We start from the raw sequence: 22833 nt of genomic DNA, 5'->3' as shown, positions 1-22833 counted from the left end.
TAAACACACAGTTAAGAACCTTTGAATGGTGCAATGCTGTCACTTCAACAGCAGCAGCTAATTAGGCCGTACAGTCGCAGATGGAGATGTCTTCGCCAGATTGAGAACACTACACATCTTCGCTGTGCTTGCTGTGTTCTCTCATTCGGCGCAGAGACAGGTAGCAGGTGAGCAAACAAGCTGAAGGCGTATCACGAACACTGTTAAAAGCCATTGACAGTATTTGATCCTAACTTTGCCGTGTTTTCTGTAGACTGCACACAGTTTGTACTTTATGTCGAGGACAGGGAAATGAATGAACGCTGTGCTGATGCAGGAGCGTTTCCAGGCTCTGCCTCATTGTTTCTTCTTACACGCTTTGGTCTGTCGATCGCTGTGCCGTACAAAGGGAAGACGATTCAATCTGTCCCACTCATCAGCTGTCACTTCACTAAACTGCTAACACAACTGCAACGGCATGAGGCAACTTCTATAAGCGAGTTTGAAAGTGTGTGCGTTCTGTGATTTCACTCAGCGCGCAGGGAGTGTGTGCGCGTGTGTGTGGTGCTCAGATCATTAACAAGAGAAGTCTGTGCTCCGATTGTGCTCATTCTCCCCTAATAAGTGGCAAATGCTTCCCACTGGTCCCATGAAGGCACACTCCATCATCCCAGATGACTCCACTCCGAGTGCTTTCTGTCCTTAGTGAAGCAACTTCTCTTACGTCTCAAACTCCAACTGGGCCAGACGTGCTCCCAGTGTACAGTAGCACGCCAGCCATGAAGCAAACCAAGTGCATTCCCTTTCAGGCTTCTAAAGGCTGCATGTTGTCCGACTACTCATGAAAGTTTACAACAAAAATCTGTTTGCTGCTACGTAACACAATGATGATTTACACTGTATCTCCTTCATTCCGGTTTTTAGATTCTTTAAGCTTTCTTAAACTAAATCCTGCCATCAGTAAGGTATCATACATCATTGTGTAATCATAAGTAATACTGATATAATGTTAATGAACGACAACAAGCAATCAAGTCAGATGAGAGATTAAATATTTGCGAGAAAGGCTAAATGCATTATGGGAAATATAATTAGTTTGTTTGTTAGAGCTCCTACCGCCGTTACAAAGTATTTACGGTAGTGTTTCAGAGAGCATCGCTTCATTGACAAAAACAACGATGAAAATGACAACGAAGAAGATTCAGACCCAGATGATGTTCCCTGGTGACCTGCTAACCTCGGCTCAGTTAGCTCATACGGGCGGATTATGATGCATCTGAGTTGATCTGCGTAAGTTTGCCAGATGTTTAGGGAAAAAGCCACAATTGAAAACGAAACCCAAAGGTTTGGGCAACCAGATGTTTTTATTTCACGTCTCTATCTGCTTCAGAGGCTGAGAAATAAAGGTTTTAGTAAATGTTAGCAATTCTGTCTGCTCCTCAGAAAACCCTCAGGTTTTAGGGGGTAATTTTCAAACCTTGCTTAGGCTTTAGGGTGCAGTTTTATTAGGAGCTGTAGCTCTTAATGGGTTAATGTGTAAAAAGTGCTTTGGTATTACAGAGCACAGTGAATGTGATCATCTTAAATTCATCTGGGCAGATAAGCCACTCCATTGATTTCCCTCTGTACGCTCTGTACATACCAAGTAGGTTACTCAACTTATCCCAGAACTGTACCAAAGTTTAAAGGGCAGTTTGCTGAGTAACTTCCTGAGTGTTTTTATGTTCTTCTTAAGATGGAGTAACAATAATTACAGCATATCATTTTCATTAATAGAAATAAAACAAAAGTTCAATACATATCAATATATTTTGACATAACACAATTAGTTTAAATGTCCACAACCTTCACTCAAGAGGAAGAAACTTGAAAGAAATAATAATTTGACATTTATCATAAAAATAAACATTAGTTTGGCAATATCCTCGAGCCCTAGGATGTCATGCAATTTTTTAGCAGCTTAACTGTGAATCTGTACAGAGAAAGAAAAAGTAAAGTACAGTAAAAGTTATCACCATCAGCTATAAAAAGACCAAGTGTTCTCAAATGTCTCCGTGCCAAAGAAGAAGACTGCGCCGCTCTCAGGAACAGCAGGTATCGTCTCCACAGTGGAAATGAAGAAGCACTTGCTCTTATCAGTTTTTGCAAATTGGTTTCTAAACCCAAACAGTGTGCCAGCAAGATTCTCTCTGCTCTGACAAACACCAACACATGTGTTTACATCCTCGCAGCTGCTTCTTCGAAAATATATTTGAACACTTCCCACCAACACTTTGCTGTTTCTGTTACATTTACACCATGATCACTGGTATTTATTGCACCTTTTTTCTTGAGTGTGATCTTATTTGGAATGTTGTTTCTGCCGGGTTTCAAATCTTAATGTATAGGCTCATCTTATACCTAATACTGTGTACTTGTTTGTATCTATATATAGTTTATCTTTAAATATGTAAATCTTAGAGAGTGAGATTTACAAATTCAAAATAAATAACGAGGAGAGAGAGGGAGCAGCAGCAAAAAGGCATTCAAATTGACGGATCCAGTTTAATTTCACTGGACTTCCATGATGTAGTTGTATGTTACTAAATAGCTGCCATGTCATTATCTCCCTCCCTTGTTTGTGCTGTTTTTGAGAAGCCATTGCCGTTGTTTATTTTCCTCAAGAAAGCCTTTATGCCAATGCGACCTCTGCTAAGAACGATTTGCTGCCGATTTAACAGCGTGTTAAAAGCTGCAGTCGGCGTCAATCATGCGGAGGGAATGTGGGTAGTGAGGGAAAAAGTTTGGGGCTAAATCATGTTCATCTTTATAAGACCTTATCATGAATTCATTAAGCCTCTATAGACAAGACACATTGACAACACACTCTCTTCTTCAAGAGGCATATGGAGAGTTTAAAATGAAAATGTAACAGTAAACACAATGGCATGAATCTGGATGTAAGGCAAGCAGTGAATGAATGTGTGTTCTATGGAGGTTTTACCTTGTTGTACATGGAGTGTTAAATACCATGCGGCTAAATCAATGTTTTGCTGCCCCTGAACAAGATTTTACGAAGCACGATTCTCGGGCTTCTGATGACTAAGACACAACTTTTTGAATCTACTAATGCAGCTTTCAGCAATATGGTGAAAAAGCATATATCTCAAAGTGTAAAACAGTTCATTGGTCTGGAACAACAGTTTGACTAGAACAAACAAGTGTTATCACTGTCCATAAACTCCACCGTTTGCAGGGCAACAGGTGTCACATTCCACCGGGGGTTTACGGGGGCCGTCACCCTCGCTAAGTGCTATTGAAGATTTACTATTGCGATCATGCATCTGAGATATCCTAATACAGGTCAGCACTGTCCGGGAGCCAGCCAGGACATTATGTCAGCAGTCCAGCTCAGACTATAAAAACACTGCTTTACTGTCCATCCTAAAGCCTCCACCAGCCACCGGCTCGTCTCCGGAGCAAGATTTAGAGAGGAACTCTGCTCTCGCTCAGGAGTTAACGGATGTCTTTTGAGAGGTTTACTACTCTGTTAGTTCATTTGGCACAAGACTCTTTTCTATGCTGCTATAAACTTTGCCATAAAGGGCTCAGTAAGGCTGACCCCCGTAAAGTCCATAAAAAGATCTTTGTCTCTGATAATGTCAGTGATACAGTATATAAGCGATGGCGGCCGCTGAATGAGCCCCTGCAGCGCTGTCCTCTCTGAGAACTTGCTCTTACTCTCTTGCCTTTTCTGTGTGGTTTTTTATCTTCTTCTCATTGTTTGGTTGTCGCCCTTTGTTCCCATCGCATCTTTATCTTCCTTAAAAATGTCCAAGTCCAATTTATCAGTACATTTCACTAAGCGGGATGTCGTTGTTATTTTAGCTTTTAGTAGAACAGACAGCACTTAGGTTTCAGGTGTCTCTGTTCTTTTCTCCTTCAGCTTGAAGATGTAGAAGTTACAAAATTGTGTTGATACCTGCATGTGAAGATTTCTTTTGCCTTCGCACCGGTGGCCGAGTCATTCTGTTTTCAGGTTCTCTGGCCTCACAGAACGGATGCCAAATTTCACAGGATACCTCGTATGTAGACTGAAACTGCACTGATTAGAGGAGGCATGGTCGGTAATTCTGGTTTAAACAATGATTTCATATATGCCACGAACTGGTTGATGAACTATTCATCCTAAAAATCATAAGAGCTTTGTGAATTGTCCACATCCACTTGAGGGGAAAAGAAGTCTTCTGCCTACAAAAAAAAATAAATTTAAAATGCTTGCAAAAAAATCTAATAAAAAATATCAACGGCTTTGTAAATGTTTAATTAGGGCGAAAATGCTTGTTAGTCCACAGGGAAAGAATCTTTGTGCTTTGGTGAGTATCACTGAATGTAAACAGAACTTTTCTTTTTTGAATATAAAAGCAGCACAAGGCGCCTTTAATGAGAAACGGATTATTGGTGTGATTTAAAAAGAAAATAATAAATAAACAAGGAACTCTTAGGAACTCTCCCTCTGACGAGTTCTGGGATTGGGCCTCACACAGAAAATGGAAGCCGCCCAGGATGCATCCTGATTGGACGTGTAAACCCCCCCCAACTCTGGTCCAAAAAAGTGTGACAGAGAAAACAGAAGTAGGAAGTGAGTCTTGAGTCTTGAGAGGGCAGAAGGGGAATGTGTCACCAAAGTGGTCTTTACACTCCCAGTCTGCATGTTGTTAATTAGCTCTGATTATCCTGGTTAATAGTATTGTTTTTCCCCCCCTAACAAAAATAGCCTCAGTTAAAGGAGCTTATTGCCTTCATTACATTATCTTCAATAATGAATCTCCGGTCATTCTATCTTATCAAAGCCTAATTCAGGGTAATAAACCCTCATGCTACAAAATACCAGCCTAATTAAACTGAAGAAATCAATGCAACAGATGAAATTCAAATAACCATGGCACAAGGGCACACGAAGGAACAAATTAAACAGCAATCGAAACTCAATCAGCAGAGACTCTCTTCTTTCTCTTCATCACTGCGTCACGTTTGCTGTGTCCAAGTTAGCCTCGGCTTTATTGCTCCGATCTGGCAGCTTCGCAGAGCCGCCAGACTTGATGCCCACTAAACGCCAGGAAGCAAGTAAAAGAAAGTGAATTCATGACGCCACTGGGTTGGAAGTAGAGGTGATGGCGTAAATGCCAAAATTGTAAACATGCAGGGTGAGGTTATGCAAACACATGCACATGGTGTGAAAGACAAGGTGACAGGTCATAAGATCAAATTCAGATCATGTCAATTTGAGGGGAAACGTACAGGCTTGACAAACACATCATAGATAATCTAATCTTAGTGTAAATAAGGTTACAATAAATATGCCATGTGTACATTATCACAGTGGAAAATTGAAATATCACACAAGCACAAATACACTGTAGAAGGTGAAATATTTCTCCTTCTACGTCCTTAAATTTCGGAAACGGTCGGCAACTGCGTAAGTAAAAGCACAATGTTCGCTTGTGGCTTTGAGAAGACTGAACTAGGGTCTGAAGATTTGTAAAAAGCTTTTCAGTAAATCATTCAAACTTATATGTGAACAGTAATAAAACAAATTCAGTTTCTTTTTTTATATATATTTTAAAAAATAACATTGAGAAATAATATAAAATCTAATATTAAATGTTCATTGCAGATCAACCAGGTGGGATGAACACAAACTTCACTCTGCACAATAGACTGTTTATAAAAAGCAAACAATAAAAAGTGACGTATAGTGACGTATATTGTAGAACTTTTTGAGGAGGACTCACTAATGACAAGGAAGGTAAGTACTTTAGTAAAGTGAAAAGAAAACTATATGTGGTTTGAGTACAAAGACTAGAAACTTGACTTTTGACGTGAGTGTTAACTGTGATGATGACAATTATCATCCGACACGGGTAAAGAAAAGAAGGCTCCCCTATGTCATGGTTCTTATTATAACTTCCTGAAGCTCCCACGCAGACTGCTCTCCCCGCTAATTGAGCAAACACCACTCTCAAGGCTACAGCAGACATTTGCTGGAGAGGCCGCACTAATCCTCAAGTGCAAATCAGAGATAGCGCTCGCAGCTTTCAGCTAATGAAGAGAGGAAGGAAGGCCGATGAGTGAGGGACTGAAAGCGAGAGGAGACGGAGGGCTCCTCTTTACGAGTGTTTGAAAGTGTTGTTTTTCGATAACATGTGATGCTATTTAAATGTCGGCTCCAGAGTAGAGTGCTACTGCTTTTTTTTTTTAGCAGCGGAATAAGAGGTGTGAGTTAATCATCTCGAGTGTTAATAAGTTATGCATATTGCATTACAATTATAAGAAGTGCAGGTGTTTGTATGAACACAAGCTAGTGCAGGGTTCACCAAGAGACATGAGCAAAATGTATATTACCTGTATCTTTAGTGACATTGGAAGGCTCTTCTGTTATGTTTGGAAGTGAACATGAATATCATGGTGCATAAGCAGAGGGAACAGGGTTGTAATTTTCTCCTGGTGGAGTATGATAAAAGTTATTATCTATGCAGAAAGGGAAAGGGGACCAGGCACTGCTTCTGCTAATATGCAGGATATGTGTGGCCAAGATGGGTTCTGTGTCACCACAGAGGGAAAAAAAGCAATAAGGGTTTTCATTTTTATTGTTTTATACTTTTTCATGGATGGGGCACACTTGTGTGGAATGAAACCGAAAATAGGGCACATCTTCCATCTTTTATCATATGCATTAGTTTCAGGCTGCTTCTCGCCTACAATGCCACCATCTCTGCAATGATCTCTCATCCTTTGCATCGCCTGCTCACCCCGCTGCCTTTGATTTCAAGAGCTGAACTATTCTGCAACATTTGTTGATGTGGTTCTGCAAGTAAATGCTGCAGAATTGTGCTCCTCTTGGAATTGTTCTTCTTCGCTGACCCACCGGGAGAGGAACCCGCCATCATCGGCTACGCCACCGCAAAGAGCCAGAGAGTTTCCATCGCTCATGCACACGGAACTGCAGACACGAAACAAACAAATGTTAAGAAGGATTTTGACTGATTAGCACAGATACAGTAGGTAAAAACTTCCACTGACTAGGAATTGACAGAGCCTGACTGCATCATGCTATCAAGACATATTGACTGTAATGAAGTATTCATTTTTATACACATATACATTTTTTATGACATGCAACAGATGTCTGTCTGAATGGGAACCAGGGATGTTGTGGTTCATGGTTGATATCTTCACTCTGGATCGTCATGGTGCCCTCATTAAATTTTTTCAAAACATAAAATATAATCAAATTTGACATAGCACATACTTTGTTTAAATCTTGTGGGCACGCACACAAGCAGTCAGACGAGGTTGCTCAACTTGCTGCTAACAGGTGAGCCCACAGAGCCCACAGACTTCAGAGAAGGCGTCTGATTGGTACAAAGATGACAAACAGCTTTACCTTTGTGCGTTTTCTTTGTTGTACGGTGTAGAAAACACTTGCACACGCTGCTTCTCAGATGCTTTGGTGTCGTGATTGTCTGCTCAGATCGGCTTTGCTTGCTATAGCGTCCTCCATTTTCATAGCAAAATAACATAACATTACTGACTTAGTAGAAAAGTTCCAGCAGATTGGTCATATAGTGAAGTCCTGTCAGTAGAGAGACAGGCAGGCGGACAGGTCTGCCACCCCCACCTAATCTGCCTGCCAGTTGCTCTGCTGCTAAGGTCCAGTGAGTATGAAGTAGCAGGCCTCACCAACCAATCTGCCGTCTCTGGGTCTCAGGGCCCGGCTTCAGGCCTCTGAGCCCCAGGCTGAAGAAGTTCTGGATGACTTCCAGATCTCATTAACCTTGGGCTGAGGGCCTAGAACTATGATCAGAGCCCCAAAGGCCAGTGGGCCAGGATACTATGCTCTCATCCCTTGCTCTGTCAGGTCTACTTGCTTCACAGGTGTACAGTATATACAGTACAAACCCCAACAAGCTCCCATCAAGATGAATGTAATCCTCACTTCAACAACTAAATAAAAAATTTCTTGATTTCTTTTTTTTATTTCAGATCTCTAATGGGTAATATGTTAATACAATTAGTTCTTATTAGTTTTACGATTTTTTTATATTTTATACAGAAAGGCTTTACAGGCATGTTAACATATTTTTCAATACAATTTTGCCCATTTTGCATCATGATCACTTTTTTCCTCTTTTTTTGTTATTCTTGTTTGAAGGTGGTCTCATATATTTCTTGAATATATTTCAAAGAATTTGTAATCTGTAGAATGCACATATTGTTATTGCACTTCTTGAGCTTCCTAAATCGTTGGTCAATGTTACTTTGTGTGTAAGAAAGATCAGACAAATAAATCTCACCCAAAGGGCATTTTACAACAAGTAGAACATGCCTGTCATTCACAGCAACCTTTGCGATTCAGTGATAAATGGTATGTGTTGTCATGATGCGTTGTTGTATGATATGTCTGCTGACGTCCTCTGTGGCTCCACACATTCACTCTAAATGTGTGTTTAGAGCTCTGGTGTCAGGATCAACAACAACAGTATAAAGGACCATGTCACACTTGTGTCTGACAGGCAAACACAGTGCGATATGTTTTATCACAATCAATACAACATGAGACTTGATGCTGACAGGAGCTCTCAAGTCTTTGTCACACGAGACACTGGCTGTTTTCAGACATGAACTTCGCTAAATGTCAGGACAATGGGGTCCAGATTTTGCCTTTCACATATGAACAATGCGGCAGGATATCCCTCGGTCAGATGCGTTCACCACAACAGAAAAGTATCCGGAGAGTTCAGGTGAGTGGTGGTGTCTCAGTAACCTATGAATTCTGCTGCGGAGATCACGTATTCATTTACGCCACATCAACAAAAAGCTCTCGAATCTTGTTGTCCGTTGCAAGTAGGAACATCAAGATGTCCGCTCGTTTGCTGTGAATCCTATAATAATCCCATAATATCCTGCTGTATTCTCACATGAGCTAAATCAGACATTATTCTGAGTTTTTACGAGGGGGCTGACGGGAAAAAATCTAAAAGATTGTCTTGAGCCTCTGTCTCGGACATTTGCATTGTCACATACAGCCCCTCTGGATAACCTCAGGAGATTATCCGGAGTTCAGTGCATGTTTAAAAGCAGCTACTCTGTACTACCACCTTTATAATATTTTATAACAAAACCAAATAATGCTTATTTATTCAGCTGTTTTAATCGGACATCTCTCTGCATCGTGAATGTGCATTTTATTGCGCTGATGTTTCATGTATGTACATATGGCTCTAATATGGAGTTGAGAGGAAACAGTTCACTAACTTTTTATCATCTTACATGTGTTTCTATGACCTTTTGACTGCTGCAAAACTGTTACCACAGGGATTTGATGTAGTAACACACGTTCGGTTTTGCCCTGCTGCCTCCTTCCACTGCACTCTTTTGTTTTGGCTGTCATGCTCACTAGTCACCAGACCATCAGCAGCCTAGTGTGCAAATCTACTCAGTGCCAAGTCCATTTCATCTGTATGGATCAGTAATCATATTCATTGGGGAAATAATACGGACTGCATTACACATACAGTACCGATGCTTGCATGCTTTTCATATGAGGGGCAAATCGTTGTCCTTGATGGATCAACGCTGGTATTTGATTTGCAGACTTGGCTCGTCTTTAACCGCTCACATTTCCCCGGCTTCATTCAGATATTGGCACGCTGTCTAGTTCAGCGCAATGTGCTGTTTGTCACTGCTGTTTCCACATCGTGTTGCACGCGCGTGTGCGTAATAGCGGTCTGTACACCTGCCTTCTCACCGCCATGTGTGTGTCCGTTCCTGGATGATGCATGGTCGGCCATTGCACACAGCACCACAGTGGCCTTGGAACAGAGCCTGGCCAGACAGATTGCAGAAGGAGGCTGCAAGGCTTTCAAAAAAGGAACATCCCCTCAGTTCAGTGAAGGTCGGACAGAGGCGTCGTTAGGTTGAGTCTAAAACATTGTCTAGTGGTGTGTGTGTGTGTGGGTGTGTGTGTGTGTGTGTGTGTGGGGGGGGGGGGGGGGGGGGAGTGTTGACTGACGTTTTTTGACTCAGGGACACGTCGGTATCAGAGGTTAATGACAGAGGCAGCCTTGGTACGCTGCAGGGGATGTCACTTATCATGCTGATACTGTGTGTGTGTGTGTGTGTGTGTGTGTGTGTGTGTGTGTGTGTGTGTGTCAAGTTTTTAGATACCTTTTTAAACAATTATTGTCACAGGCTCTGATCAAAAATACCAGATTCCATTGTCTGGTCGGCTGTTTTCAACTGCATTAGTACAATTAATGTGTGATTTGTCGAGCTTTAACAATCACTCTTCATACAGGCAGCAAAATAAATAGGTTCACACTGACTTGTGCCACGTGTGTGTGTCTCTGTGCGCGTGTGTTAACCTCTTTGCCGCTGTCCTAATTGTTCCCATTTGATCGGAGCACTCGTGGTTTTGGGCACTTCCTTGTCCTCCTTACAGCTCCATTTATCACAGGCAGCAATGGAGACACACAAAGGCACTCGGTGCTTCAAGGTGAATCCCTTCAAATTGCTCAGCTTGTGTTACCTTGTTAAATCGATGTGCTTGGTGACAACCGGCAGCAGTGGAAATCTCACCAGGCAGGAGAGTTTTGTGACGGGGAGGTGCTTTGGAGGTTAAGAAAATATAATGAAAAAAGAGTTGCTCTCCATTTTGCTAATAAGGGATGTAGCTTGTACTTGTTGTGTTTACGCCTGTTTGTTTATGTTGCAGTGTGGTTTTTAGTCAAATTCTCATTGGAGCAGTAACTTTCTTTCTCTTCACTTTCCAAGGGAAATTGCTCGAGTTTGTTATTTCCTTATTTTCTCCTTTAGCCTCGGAAAGGAGCCAGATTTGCATTAGGAAAATTCACAATGCCACCTTTTCTATTCAATAGGAACATTTTTAATAGAAAAAACTTGGGTTTGATGGTAATACATGTGTTCTGTGTGAATGTGGAACCGGCAGAAAACCTCCTCATTACACGCTTTCATACACGAGGGCTTCTGCAGTAAGATAAGCAGTTTTGGCAAAACATTTCTTGCACCAAACTGAGGTGTTTAAAACGTCTCTCTCTGTCATCAAAGAACTCGCAGAGCTGCAGCTCATTATGAGTTTTGGTGTAAAATGAAACATTTTCTGAATTTTTTTATCTTGCCCTTTCTTGCTAATTCCAGCTCTGGCGTGTCTTCTGTGCCAAAACGCTTGCTGCATAATTTTGTCTTTATTCCTGTATGTTAGTTATTATGTCGTGGCTCTAAAACGTGCACCACAAGTTCATCAAATTTAATTCCGTATACCAAGCAGTCTCTATAATTAAATTGCCTGGTGCCAAACGAGGTGCACTTTGAATTTCATGTGAAAAGAACCCTTTTTGTAATGGTGTTTTTTCTATTACGATTTTTTTGTTTCAGTACATTTTCAACACATCTATGGTCCACTTTTCATTTTTCTCTGATATCATGATGGTTTTTTTTATTGAAGGCATGGGAACCATAAATACCTCCACCTATCAAACTATTGTTGATAATAATTGAATCAAATTAACATTCATTTGAATTCTATCTTGGACTTTTAATAACTAGCTCAATGTTCAACACCCTGAGACAAACAGTTGATATATCTTGACGTTGTCTCTCAAAGGGCCTCTCTGTCAACGCATTTGTCTCCGTTTTAATTATTCATTGCGATTTTCACACCCACAATACAGATGAATATGGCTTTAAAACTTTTACAGTATCCTCAGGGTTAACTTGGCAACCGAAAAATCTGTGTGTGTTTCTGCATTGCAAATGTTTGAAAACATATTCAAATTAATAAGAAGAAGAATTAGAATAATTGTCATGTAAAATGAAAATTAGAATTCATAATCCTTAGAGTAAAGGTTCCCGAAACCAAAACAGATGGTCTCATTATATTTGAGTGAATCACGCTGCATCAATTTCCATGTTTGAAAAGAAAACCTGAATTTCATTAATATGTTGAAATTATAATTTTAAATGATTATTGACAGCCACAAGACAGTTCCAGAGCCTTTTGTCTTTATTGATTCCGTAGCTGTGGCTGTTATGATAATATGATATTGACGGAAATGTTACAAAAATAGAAATATTATGATTTCTTTCAGCAAACAACATCTGCCCCTTTGGGTCCTTGTGCAAAAAGAAACCTTGAATATACGCAATGTTTTCACCTGTATGTCCACAACATGGCCTGACTTTGTCTTTCTGTCCCCCCCCAGCGTGCCACCCGGGCTTCTACAAGGCATACGCTGGAAACATCAAGTGTTCGAAGTGCCCACCGCATAGCTACAGCTACGGAGAAGGGGCGACTATCTGTCGCTGTGAGAAGGGCTTCTTCAGGGCTGAGAAAGATCCCCCAACTATGGCATGCACACGTGAGTATACCACCAGCCGGGGCTTGAGACTGGGGGGCTGTCATACCTTACATGTTTGACAGATATAACAGGTGTGAAAGGGAACTCAGACCAAATTTAGTTGATATTCGTAAACATTTCCTGTCGTCATTTTCTCTTTTCTCTCGCTCTCACTCCTGACGCACTGGTGTGCACGGCTGCAGTAGCCCAAATATTAGCACGTGTGCTGCTTCCGGCTGCCACTCCTACGCAAAGTGCTGTGTGCGTCAACCTATCCTGACGTGGTTGTAACTCTATTCCAGCCACATGATTGGTTCGGCGCGGCGTTATTCTAATTATCATTGGCTGTTTATGTTGTCGTCAAAACATGAATGAAATGAGTTCCTATCGACGTTGTCTTATATTTCTAAAAGTTATTTCTTTATCATTTTGTCCCCCAGCCCTAGTTGGGACCAATTGCAGAGAATATTCTGAAGATAGAGCATGTTTGTTAACTCTTAATCCACCTTAGTGTATCTAAATCCTTGTGTATGCCCAACAGTCTGGGTAAGTTATTACTTCGTCTATAGAACAGGTGGATTACTCCAGTGGTCTCTCAGAATCTGCTGTGGCTGTAAATCCGGTCTCGTCTCCAGCACTTATCTGGTGTGAAACTGTGCATTAGAGAGCCTCTGGATAAATTACATGGCTTTTGTTCAGCTGCCTCGTCTTCATCGATGATTCACTGACTGTCATAATGACTTTATATTTGCATTAAATTACAGTTTAACCAGACTAATTCCTTTAATTAAAAAGCCATTTAGCTGTCACCAAGATAGACGGGGGCCACGTCTGAGAGCTCTCCAGGGCGAAAGACTGTATTTGTCTTTTACAGCAAGACAAAGCCAAGTTATTGTGGGGAGGCTGTGGTTTAACAGTGCCATGAAAGATGTACTTTTCTAAAAGAAGACAAAATTTTCTCTAGGCTCTTAATACAGTTTTCATTACTAAATTTAGACTCCGATGTGCAGAGACATAATAAGGGAAACTGTTTTCCATACATTGATATTCATATTTCTAGATTTAGCTTTTCAACATGTGTTGTGAGCTGTTAAACTAAGTCTTCAAGTCAGGAGCATATGCTGAATTTCCAAGGCCACTTTTGCTCCCAAGACAAACAAGAATCTCTTGAATAACGGGTTGCATTTTAATCAGGAGCTCATTGGCCAGAGCATAAACAGTCTGCTTGCCTAATGTCTACGAAAAAAAACGAAAAAGACCTGAGATTAAAAGCTGACGGCCTGAGAGGAAGACAAAGGTGGAGAGCAAGAAAGGGGGGGGGGGGGTGTCATGGGAGGTGAGATAAAGGTAGAGAGAAGGTCTGAAGGCTGGATGGAGTAGACAGTGAAGAGAGAAAGGAAGGAGGGTGATGATACCAATCTCCCCTGGAGGAGAATGGGAGCTGACTGATGGCAGTGGGGTTGCGCGGCAGGGGGGGAGGTGGGTGGATTCTCCTCGATGGAGAGAATGGAGGAGGTGAGATAATGGCCGATAGAGGCGGAAAGAGATAAAGAGAGAAAGAAAGGACATTCGCTGACAGAAGTGGAGGAGGGGTGGGAGGAGCCCTCCTCTCTGCTGAGATCTTTGGCCGAGGCAGGGATGGAGGGATGCAGGTGGAAGGAGAGGGAAACATCCCATTGTCTAGGCAGACAGTGTGCTTGGCAGGAGGGGAGTGTTCAAATCCCTCAGGCCTTTTAACTCCACCCTGTTGACAGCTGGCTGCCTGCTATAGCACAATGCTCACCCTGACACACAAACGCACACATCCCAACAGCACCTAAACACCTCGGCAAAGGGAAATGTGAGGGAGGTGAAGGAACTGAGAATGTTTACTGCACAGGAGTGAAATGTTTTATGTATAGAGTTGTGTTGTACGGCAGTAATATGTGACATTAAACCTGACAAAAAGCATATATACATAATACTGCAGTGTACCTGTGTGAATATAATAATACATATAAATATTTGTCGAAACATTTAGAATACTGTGTTAGTGGTGTGCATCAGAGGTCAATTTTGGGTCCTGTGCTTTTCTCACTATATCTAGTCCCTGGCCACATAATGGGAGTGCCTCTCAACTTTATGCAGATGATGTATGATTGTATCTTCCCTTCTGCATAGTAATTTGGGCAATAGATAAACAACCAGGTTTGATTTTAACAATTCTCTTAACAAAGCTCAATAGAGATTATTGTGTTTTCATCTGCGTTTGTTTTTTAGGTAGTTAGATTACGCAAAAATCACTCAACCGGTTAGTTCCCACACTCTTTTATATCAGCTCATTTATATATATTTATATAAGACTGGAATTCACTTTTAGCCTATATAAACTATTATGTTATTTGCAATCTTGAACATTTTACCCATAGAGGTAGAGATGCAAAACTTTAGCCAAATTTTAATTTCGATTAAAAAGCAGCTGTTAAACTATGTGAATTATGGGAAGACAAGACATTGCCCCCACTACCTTTCGGATCCATTTCAAGATCGTATTTATTTTATGTGTGTAAGATTTACCATCTCCAAGTAATTAGATGGATTTGAACTCATTTGCATATCTGAATCCATCATCTTTTGTCACAGGCACGGCGCTACACCGGGGCGAGGGGGGGCTGTAGCCCTGTCACAAATCCATGTAGCCAAGTCAAGCCTCCTCAGGCATTTTATTTTTTATAATAAATATATGAATAATAAAGACTACTTATAAGTTAACGACCATACAGCGACTCGCTCCCGAACCTGATCCCAGGCTGCGTGCTCATGCTGCAATTTCACCATATGACACACGTGTGTGTGTGTGGTGAGTGGGGGGGGGGTCTAGGTTGTGAGCCATGGACCGTTTTCTGATCAAAAGGTAAGTGCAGGTAGAAAATGAAAGTCCAGACTCAGACGCTGTCTGTGGGGGGGTATGACATGGACTCCTCCATGTGGCTGCACTGTGGATACTTTTCATTTACATCTGAGGTTGTGATAGACATTCATCCCGAAACATGGGAACCAAGGCCTCGCAGTGTGTCCTGTATACAGTCAGCAGTGAAAGTTAGTCTTGCTTGCAAAAGAAATATACTAGTGATGATAAAGTGGCTGCACTTGGATATTCTTGATTTGATTTCTGATTTTGTGTGTGTTGTAGGGAAAAGAGAATTTCCTTTTAAAGTAACTCTGAAAATTTATATTTTCTTAGTCCCTCAATGTCTTGGTCAAGCCCCCCCCCCCCCATAGAACTGGTAGAAAACATCCTGGTGGCAGCCATGTGTTGTCATCAGACAAAGCTTCACTGTCTGGTTCAAGGTTTGCACCAACAACCAGTTGTGGTTCTTCCTTTGCAATCAATGCTCCAAACCCATGACATGCCTGAGTTTTGTGTGTTGTGTATATTTTCTTAACATCAGCTAAACCCTTCTCAAAGTACCTTACACCTGAAACCTATTTTGTTTCTTCTGTTGACAGGGCCTCCGTCTCCTCCCCGTAACTTATTGTTTAACCTGAACGAAACCTGTCTGATGCTGGAGTGGTCACCTCCCAGCGACACTGGGGGCCGCCGGGACCTCACCTACAACGTCCAGTGCAAACGCTGTGGCCCCGAGCCGGACCACTGTCAGCTGTGCGAGGAGGTGCTCCGTTTCCTGCCGCGACCATTGGGTCTGATCAACGCCACCGTCACTGTCATGGACTTCTCGGCGCATGCCAACTACACCTTTGAGATCGAGTCGCTCAACGGCGTGTCGGACATGAGCTCCTTCCCTCGCCAGGTAGCGATCATCACCGTCAGCACTGATCAGGGAGGTGAGTACATCCAGTATATTTAAAATTTTGCATTTGTACGTGTTACTTTTACACGTGGAACACACAGACAAATGTGTCAAGTGAGTTTGTGGTGATAGGAGCCGACGCCGGTGTCTGTGTGTTGTCAAGAAAATCGTGATCTCCACAGAGATTAATACGTCGCTTCCTGCCTCTGTCTGCTGGAAAAAAATGTCACACTTTGCAGATGAATTATTCTCCAAAATGTATTACCACTCTAAGCTAATATGTGTTTATTTTGAAACTACATTTATCATTAACAGTTCTAAGTATTTGCTTTGCACTATATTATGTTAATAGGTTGGCCTTGGTGGAGAGGTTAGTGCTCTGTGTGGTTTTTCAACCTTCATTTTTCAGTCTTTGTTAAATACACGCTTTTTTACTGTGTTCCTCTGCAACCTGTTGCTGCACTTGGCAGAGAAAGACAAATCTAGATTTAAGTCAGAATGACATTTTGGCTCCTCTAGTATTTACTGTGTTGTGACCTTAACCGCTGCTGTAAATGATGGCAGGCGGCCAAGCAGAGGTTGTTTCCACCTACTTGCTCTAAATAAGGATTTTTATGCTGAAAGGCCCATATTTCCTCTGGGACATGACTCGCTATGTGGAACGCTTATGCTTTTAATATGTGATTTGCAAACACTGTGTTTTCTATTTTGCTCGCTCCTCCTGCTCCCATCCTCCCTCAACCCTTCTCTCACCTCTTTTTTTCGATCGGTTGTTTGCCCTCATCTTTCTCTCTCTCCTCTCTCTCTCCTGTTTCTTGTTTCTTTATTCTCTCCTTCCCACTTTCTTTCCTTCCATCCATCCCTCTGTTGCTGTGGGAGTGTGGGAGAAATACATTTACTCATACAGCCAAAACACATTAAATGCATTATTCTATGTCACTGGGGACAACTCTCGCCTTTATTGCCAACTTAATGTTACACGCAGCCTTTTTATTTCATTAGGAAGCCCAGTTTAGCACATAGTCATGGCAGGTCCCCAGGCTGTACACAAGACCCATTTCATCACTAATACACTGAGCAACAGTTATTTAAAATGCTCGAGGGAAAAGGCAGATTTCTGGCTCCCAGCCACTGAAGAACGGACCGATGATTAATTTTGTTAGAGTTTAGTTTCGTGAATCCATGGACAGTAACATTCATGTGAAATGTAATTACAATGTTATTGAATAAATAGCTATGTTTTATAGTATAGTGTTGGCTGTAGTGGACCATCCAGCCCATGCACTGATGACTGGTTTACCCACTATACGATGCAACTTTCACACCTCAACTAGGAGCTAAATTTACAGGTTTTCTCACTGTGGTTGTGTTTAACATAGAGAGTAGAGGAGGATGATTCATGCACACCAACACCACACAGCACCAACTGTACTGCTATCATAACATTATCTGCAAGGTGCCACTTGAAAATCAAACCATGCATCTCAAAGGATCTTAAACTGAAAACAAAACATTTTACTTTGGAACATTTTGATAAACAATGTGTTCTTTTTTTTAAATAAATGTATTTTAAAAGTCATTAATCTCAACATGCGATTTGACCTCAGCTTCAGCACAGTTAATTAAGTCTAAAACATTCTTAAAAATAGGTATGATTGAAAAAACATTTTACATTGGAAACACACATTTTCTAACTTCTTTTTCAATAAATCCTCTTCTTTCTTTTTCCTAAAATTTACAGTGATTTTCCAGCGAGGTAAAATCTTGGCAGGATTACAGCAGCAGCAGCAAACCACCTAAATTTAAACATAGCTGACTGTAGGTCAAACAGATGCCAAAGGACTGAGTGATGAAGTTAAACTACATGTTGGCCGGGCCAGTGTTGGAGTTTCCCCACTGGCCACAGCTCTTTCAAAATAATTGGAATGAAAACGTCCTCTTACATCATCAGAGGTGGTCATTTACAGTCAGACGGTGACAAACACTCTACATTAGTTTTGTAGGCACCTCCTTGTCTATTAGCTAAATGGCTTAATTTCCACTTCTGCACTTGCAGTACTCGACTTTACTAATGACTTTCCTCAACAAACGCACAGAACTCAGACACCCAGGGTTACATTTGTCTTACCCGTAAATAGATTCACCTTCAGAACTTCAATCAAACATTATTTTGTCAATTTTTCTATAATTTCCAGACCTGAGGCTTATTTATTTTGATGAAGAATGTCTTGTGTCAAATTATCGAAAATGCAAAAAAACAGTAGCCTCAAAAGTTCAGCATATTGATACAACTCAAAGATTAACATGCACACCTTGAAAGGAACAGAAGAAAACCTGCATGCTGCAGTAATATGCTTACTTACAAATACCTTTGTTGATGCTTCCTCAGTCACTTCCATCTGAACCATCTAAAAGAGCCAGTTTGGGAAGGTGCACAGAAAATAGTAACATCATTAGCATAGCGTTGCCATCAGCAGAAGTGAGGCAGCCATGTGAAATCCTCTGTGTTGTGAGGAATATCAAGAGTCTCCTGTAATAATGTGCTGTAGCCCAAAATAAATTAAACTCAGTAATTTGTTGGTGAATGCTTTGTGGCAGTGAGGTTTGGGCATGGTTGTGTGCCTATGAGGAGCACACACACACACATGCACACACACACACACACACGCACACACAAACACCCACACACACACACAAGTTCTGTACAAATGCATATAGAAACTATAGGCCTGTGATACCTTCCTGTCAGATGGAACCTTTTCACTATTTGGTGATTCAAACAGTGGAGCTCATCTGATGTATGCATCAATATTTAAAACACACACATGCACTGAGAGAATTACAAAGCAGGAGGATTAACTGCAGGGGGGGGGAGTGTTGTCTTGGCCTGGAGTAAAACCCCTCATATTTGGAGAAATGAGAATGAGAGTCTGGGGAAATTACAAGTGGATTTGCAGTTCTAGAAATCAGCACCAGGATCGTGGCACTGCTGTGATGTGTCTGACTTTCTAATTTACTGGTTTATGTTTAATAACAAGGTGAGAAAAGTTCACATAGAACAGAACTTCACAGAAGAGGAAGAAACGCAGCTACAGATAGACCAGATCGTCCATCTCTATACCCACCAAACAAGCAGTTTCTGCCCAAACGCTTCGTTTCACACCTTTATTGTTGTTGCCCACATGTGGTGTTGATGGAAGGAGTCCTGGGTATTTCCACAGAGTAGGTGACTGGGTCAGGAGGAAGAGAAAAGAGCAAGAGGCAGCTGGAGGTCAAGTGACAGCTGAATATGAATGTGGGAGGTGAAGTGAACGGAGGAGAACGGAAACGAGCGAGTAAGGCTGAGCGGTAAATAGAGAGGAAGAGAGAGTTAGGCAGTGAAAAAGAAACGGAAGAGAGACAGAGAGGTTATGAATGTGCAGCGCCGCAGCGGAGCGGGACAGAGACAGATGAAGTGACAGAGAAAACGAAGAGGGTGAGAGAAGATAGAAAATGAGTATGAGGAGATGATTGAGTGAGGAGAAGAAGGGTAAAGAACGGGGTGGCAGAATGAAGGAGAGGGTGAATTTGCTGACAACAAATGTGGGCAGCGGATAAAGAGAGTGAGGGGGAAGGGATCCGTGTGTTTGCATGTTTCCACTGTAATCATGTGATTTTTAGTCAAACCATCCCCATCATTTGAACTCGTTACAAAAACATCAATGCATCAGGTAGAAGTTTTAAAATGTGCTCGTTCACTGATTTGCATTGCAGCTCATTATACAGACTTTTCTGCCTGAAGATCATCTCAGTGAACCTATTTAGAAATACTTATTATCATATCTTACAACATGCACTGTAATAAACTTCCAAAGACTTTCAGAATTTGATGAAAGTGACACAAAGCTGGACTGTGTTGCATTTTTCCAATATGCATATGTCTAAGGGGCGCTTTCACCTTGTTTGGTCCTCACTTTTTCCAAATGGAAAGACTAGCCGCCAGATTGTTAATACGCAGATGTCCGATGTCTCCAAACCAATCAATGGCAAGTTTAGGTAGACACAGCCCACATAGGTGATGATGAGAGGACCTACGTATAAAATTATTTAGCACACTCCATGATTAAAAAATGTGAAACCAAAACCAACCTGATAAATTGTAAACAATATAACAAGCACATTGATCCACACTTCTAGGTGTAAAAACACCCTTAGATTTGCCATTTCTGCAATAAAAAAACACCCAAAGAGACAAATATCGACTAAACAGTCTCTAAATCTCAACTGCTCCAGTTAGTTGGGCTCGACAGCAGTGTTGCCAGACCTTTCCCAGTTTTATGAATAGTTACAACAATTAATTCTGCGTTGTTGATGTTCAGACTCAAACTCAATCGTTGAGAAGTTGAGTTCTGAAAGTTTCAGACTCAAAACACCAACATTTCTTGAAGTGAGGTGTTTCTTTGCATGTATGTGAATGTGCACCTGCCTGTGTGGTTAGATTGAGTTTGTTTTTAAAAAATGGTGTAAGCATGTATACAGAGAATATATACAGGGGAGATTATAAAAGTAATAGCTGTGTTTCAAAATGCAAAACTGGTAAACAAGTGGAGACTGCAGAGAGGAGCTCAGGAAGAAGAAGAGGAGTAGGAGGAGGAGAAGAATGAAATGGCCTAGAAAGTGGAGGGTTGCTTTAATCACAGGAAGCAGCTGAGTAATTGTGTATGTCACTGAGACAGATCGGGCCCTGGGTCGGGGCGATGCATCAGGATGTTCTTGCAGCAACTTGAGAGGCTCTAATCAGACGGTCTTTTGTAGATGAGAAGCCGGTGGGTAAAGCTAACAATCTCGGATGTGCATGATGATATGGAATAGCAGGGGAGGAGCTGGCGAGAGGAGCACCGCTCATTGACTTGGCATCGACTCCAAGGGTCCGGATCATTTTCATTTGTTTCACTCCCCCGGAGGCAGATGTAGGAACCGCACATCCAGAATGACATTAAGCCACCATCCACAAACTCTGAGCTGATACGAGAGTGTGCTTGTCTGCTTATCAACACACTGAAGCATGTATGACTCCAGGGTTAGAACTGCTCTGATGTCAGCTCCTGATGAGTGTGTCATTTCTCCCTCACTCTGATTACTCTGGCTTCAACCATCGCTGCCTTGATCGTCTTAATCTGTTCGCTGCCTCCTCCAGTAAACAGAGCTAAACAACTCTGATTTGCTGGCGCCGTGCATAATCTGAGACTTCATCAAAATCTGAATTGATTTGAAAATGTGCTTACCTTGCACGCAGTGAGTGTGGAGTTAATGGTGTGCAGAATAGGGTGGAGGACTGAAAGATGATCCCGTGGTAAACCTGAATGTGTTGATTTAGAGGCTCGGGGGTGTTCCCCATGACAATAAACCTCATCCACACTTAGGCCAAAGGTAGTGTGTTGTATTGTCAGTAGTTGTATTGCTATGGCAACACCTTCCATCGTGGAGAACTGTGTGTGGTCCAGGGCTTGTTTGCAATTCCAGGGTCTGAAAAAAATATGAAATCCATCCATCCATTGTTTTCCACTTATTCGGGCTCTGTTCGAAGAGGTAGCTGGCCAAGTGGGTTATTCCAGGCTTCCCTTGCCCAGGCCACAGTTTCCAACTCTTCCTGAGGGATCCCTCGTTGTCCAGATTGGATATGTAATCCCTCTGGTGAGTTCTAGCCCAGGGTCTCCTCCCAGTTAGGCAAGCCTGGTAAACCTCCAATGGAAGGCACTCAGGAGGCATCCACCCCAAACCACCGCCACTGTCCTCTTTTGATGTGAAGGAGCAGTGGTCAGTCAATGTAAGGCCGATGGATGGGTGGAAGGCAGTGATAATATATATCATTACACATACACAAACATATACACAAAATGCAAGGAATGGTTGAACATGTATAATAAAAAAATAATAAAATGTAAACAAGGTAAATCCACTGGGATGATATACTGTTAACATCAGTTCATTATGCCAGGTCTATACTGAAGGGCGTTTCTTCATATGGCACTTAGGGAGTTTTGACACCTGAAAGTCTGAACCAAGTCTTTGTTACATCAGTTGTGGGTTAGTTTTGGTTTCACATAACAATTTAGGGAGAGTGTGTCTACCTATATTTGACATTGATTGGTTTGTAGACGGATCTGAGGTCGAACCTGAGCAACCCCCATTTTGGAGAGACCAGTGAGGCTTCCATACTTTCTCAACTTCCTACAATTGGTCTGAACTATCACAAAAAGGTTTTTTCCCCACTGCAAACACCTTTGCCCGAGGCACCTTTCACTCCTGTTATTTTGGTCTAGACTAACCTGAAAAATCGGAAGATCTGAACCAAGCAAGGTGAGAGTGAAAGCCCTTAGACAGTCAAATATAAAGGCCCTTTTGTCCTCTGCTTTAAATGTGAGTATTTTACCAGCATTTACTTCAGTGACCTGACAAGAGAATCAGAATATATAACAAAGCCAAACCTTGAACTCTTAATAATTAGTGGAGCCAATGTAATGCAGCCCAGACAGGATACATAATATAAGAGTCTGAGGCTCCTTTCACATATTATTGATTTTCTGGATGAATGTCTCATTTCCTAACATCAAAAACCAACTAGGCCAGGGGTGGTGATAAATATGTAGTAATACTGTCACTCTCCCTCCTGTCTGCAGTTTACA

At 41.7% G+C, this 22833-nt stretch overlaps 1 protein-coding gene across 2 annotated transcripts in view; it reads left to right on the top strand.

The window, feature by feature from the left end:
- Positions 1-22833, top strand: part of LOC117755085 (ephrin type-A receptor 6-like) — a 157139-nt gene that overhangs the window by 71354 nt on the left and 62952 nt on the right. For both annotated transcript variants that reach the window (XM_034574596.1, XM_034574597.1), the window contains exons 4-5: positions 12243-12398; positions 15867-16202. In XM_034574596.1, coding sequence (XP_034430487.1) covers positions 12243-12398; positions 15867-16202 — 492 coding nt within the window. The remainder of the gene's footprint in view (positions 1-12242; positions 12399-15866; positions 16203-22833) is intronic.

This window comes from Hippoglossus hippoglossus, chromosome 21, assembly GCF_009819705.1.
Source record: "Hippoglossus hippoglossus isolate fHipHip1 chromosome 21, fHipHip1.pri, whole genome shotgun sequence".
Lineage (NCBI taxonomy): Eukaryota > Metazoa > Chordata > Actinopteri > Pleuronectiformes > Pleuronectidae > Hippoglossus > Hippoglossus hippoglossus.
Note: the sequence above shows the minus strand (reverse complement) of the source record. Positions and strands in the feature narration are given on the sequence as shown.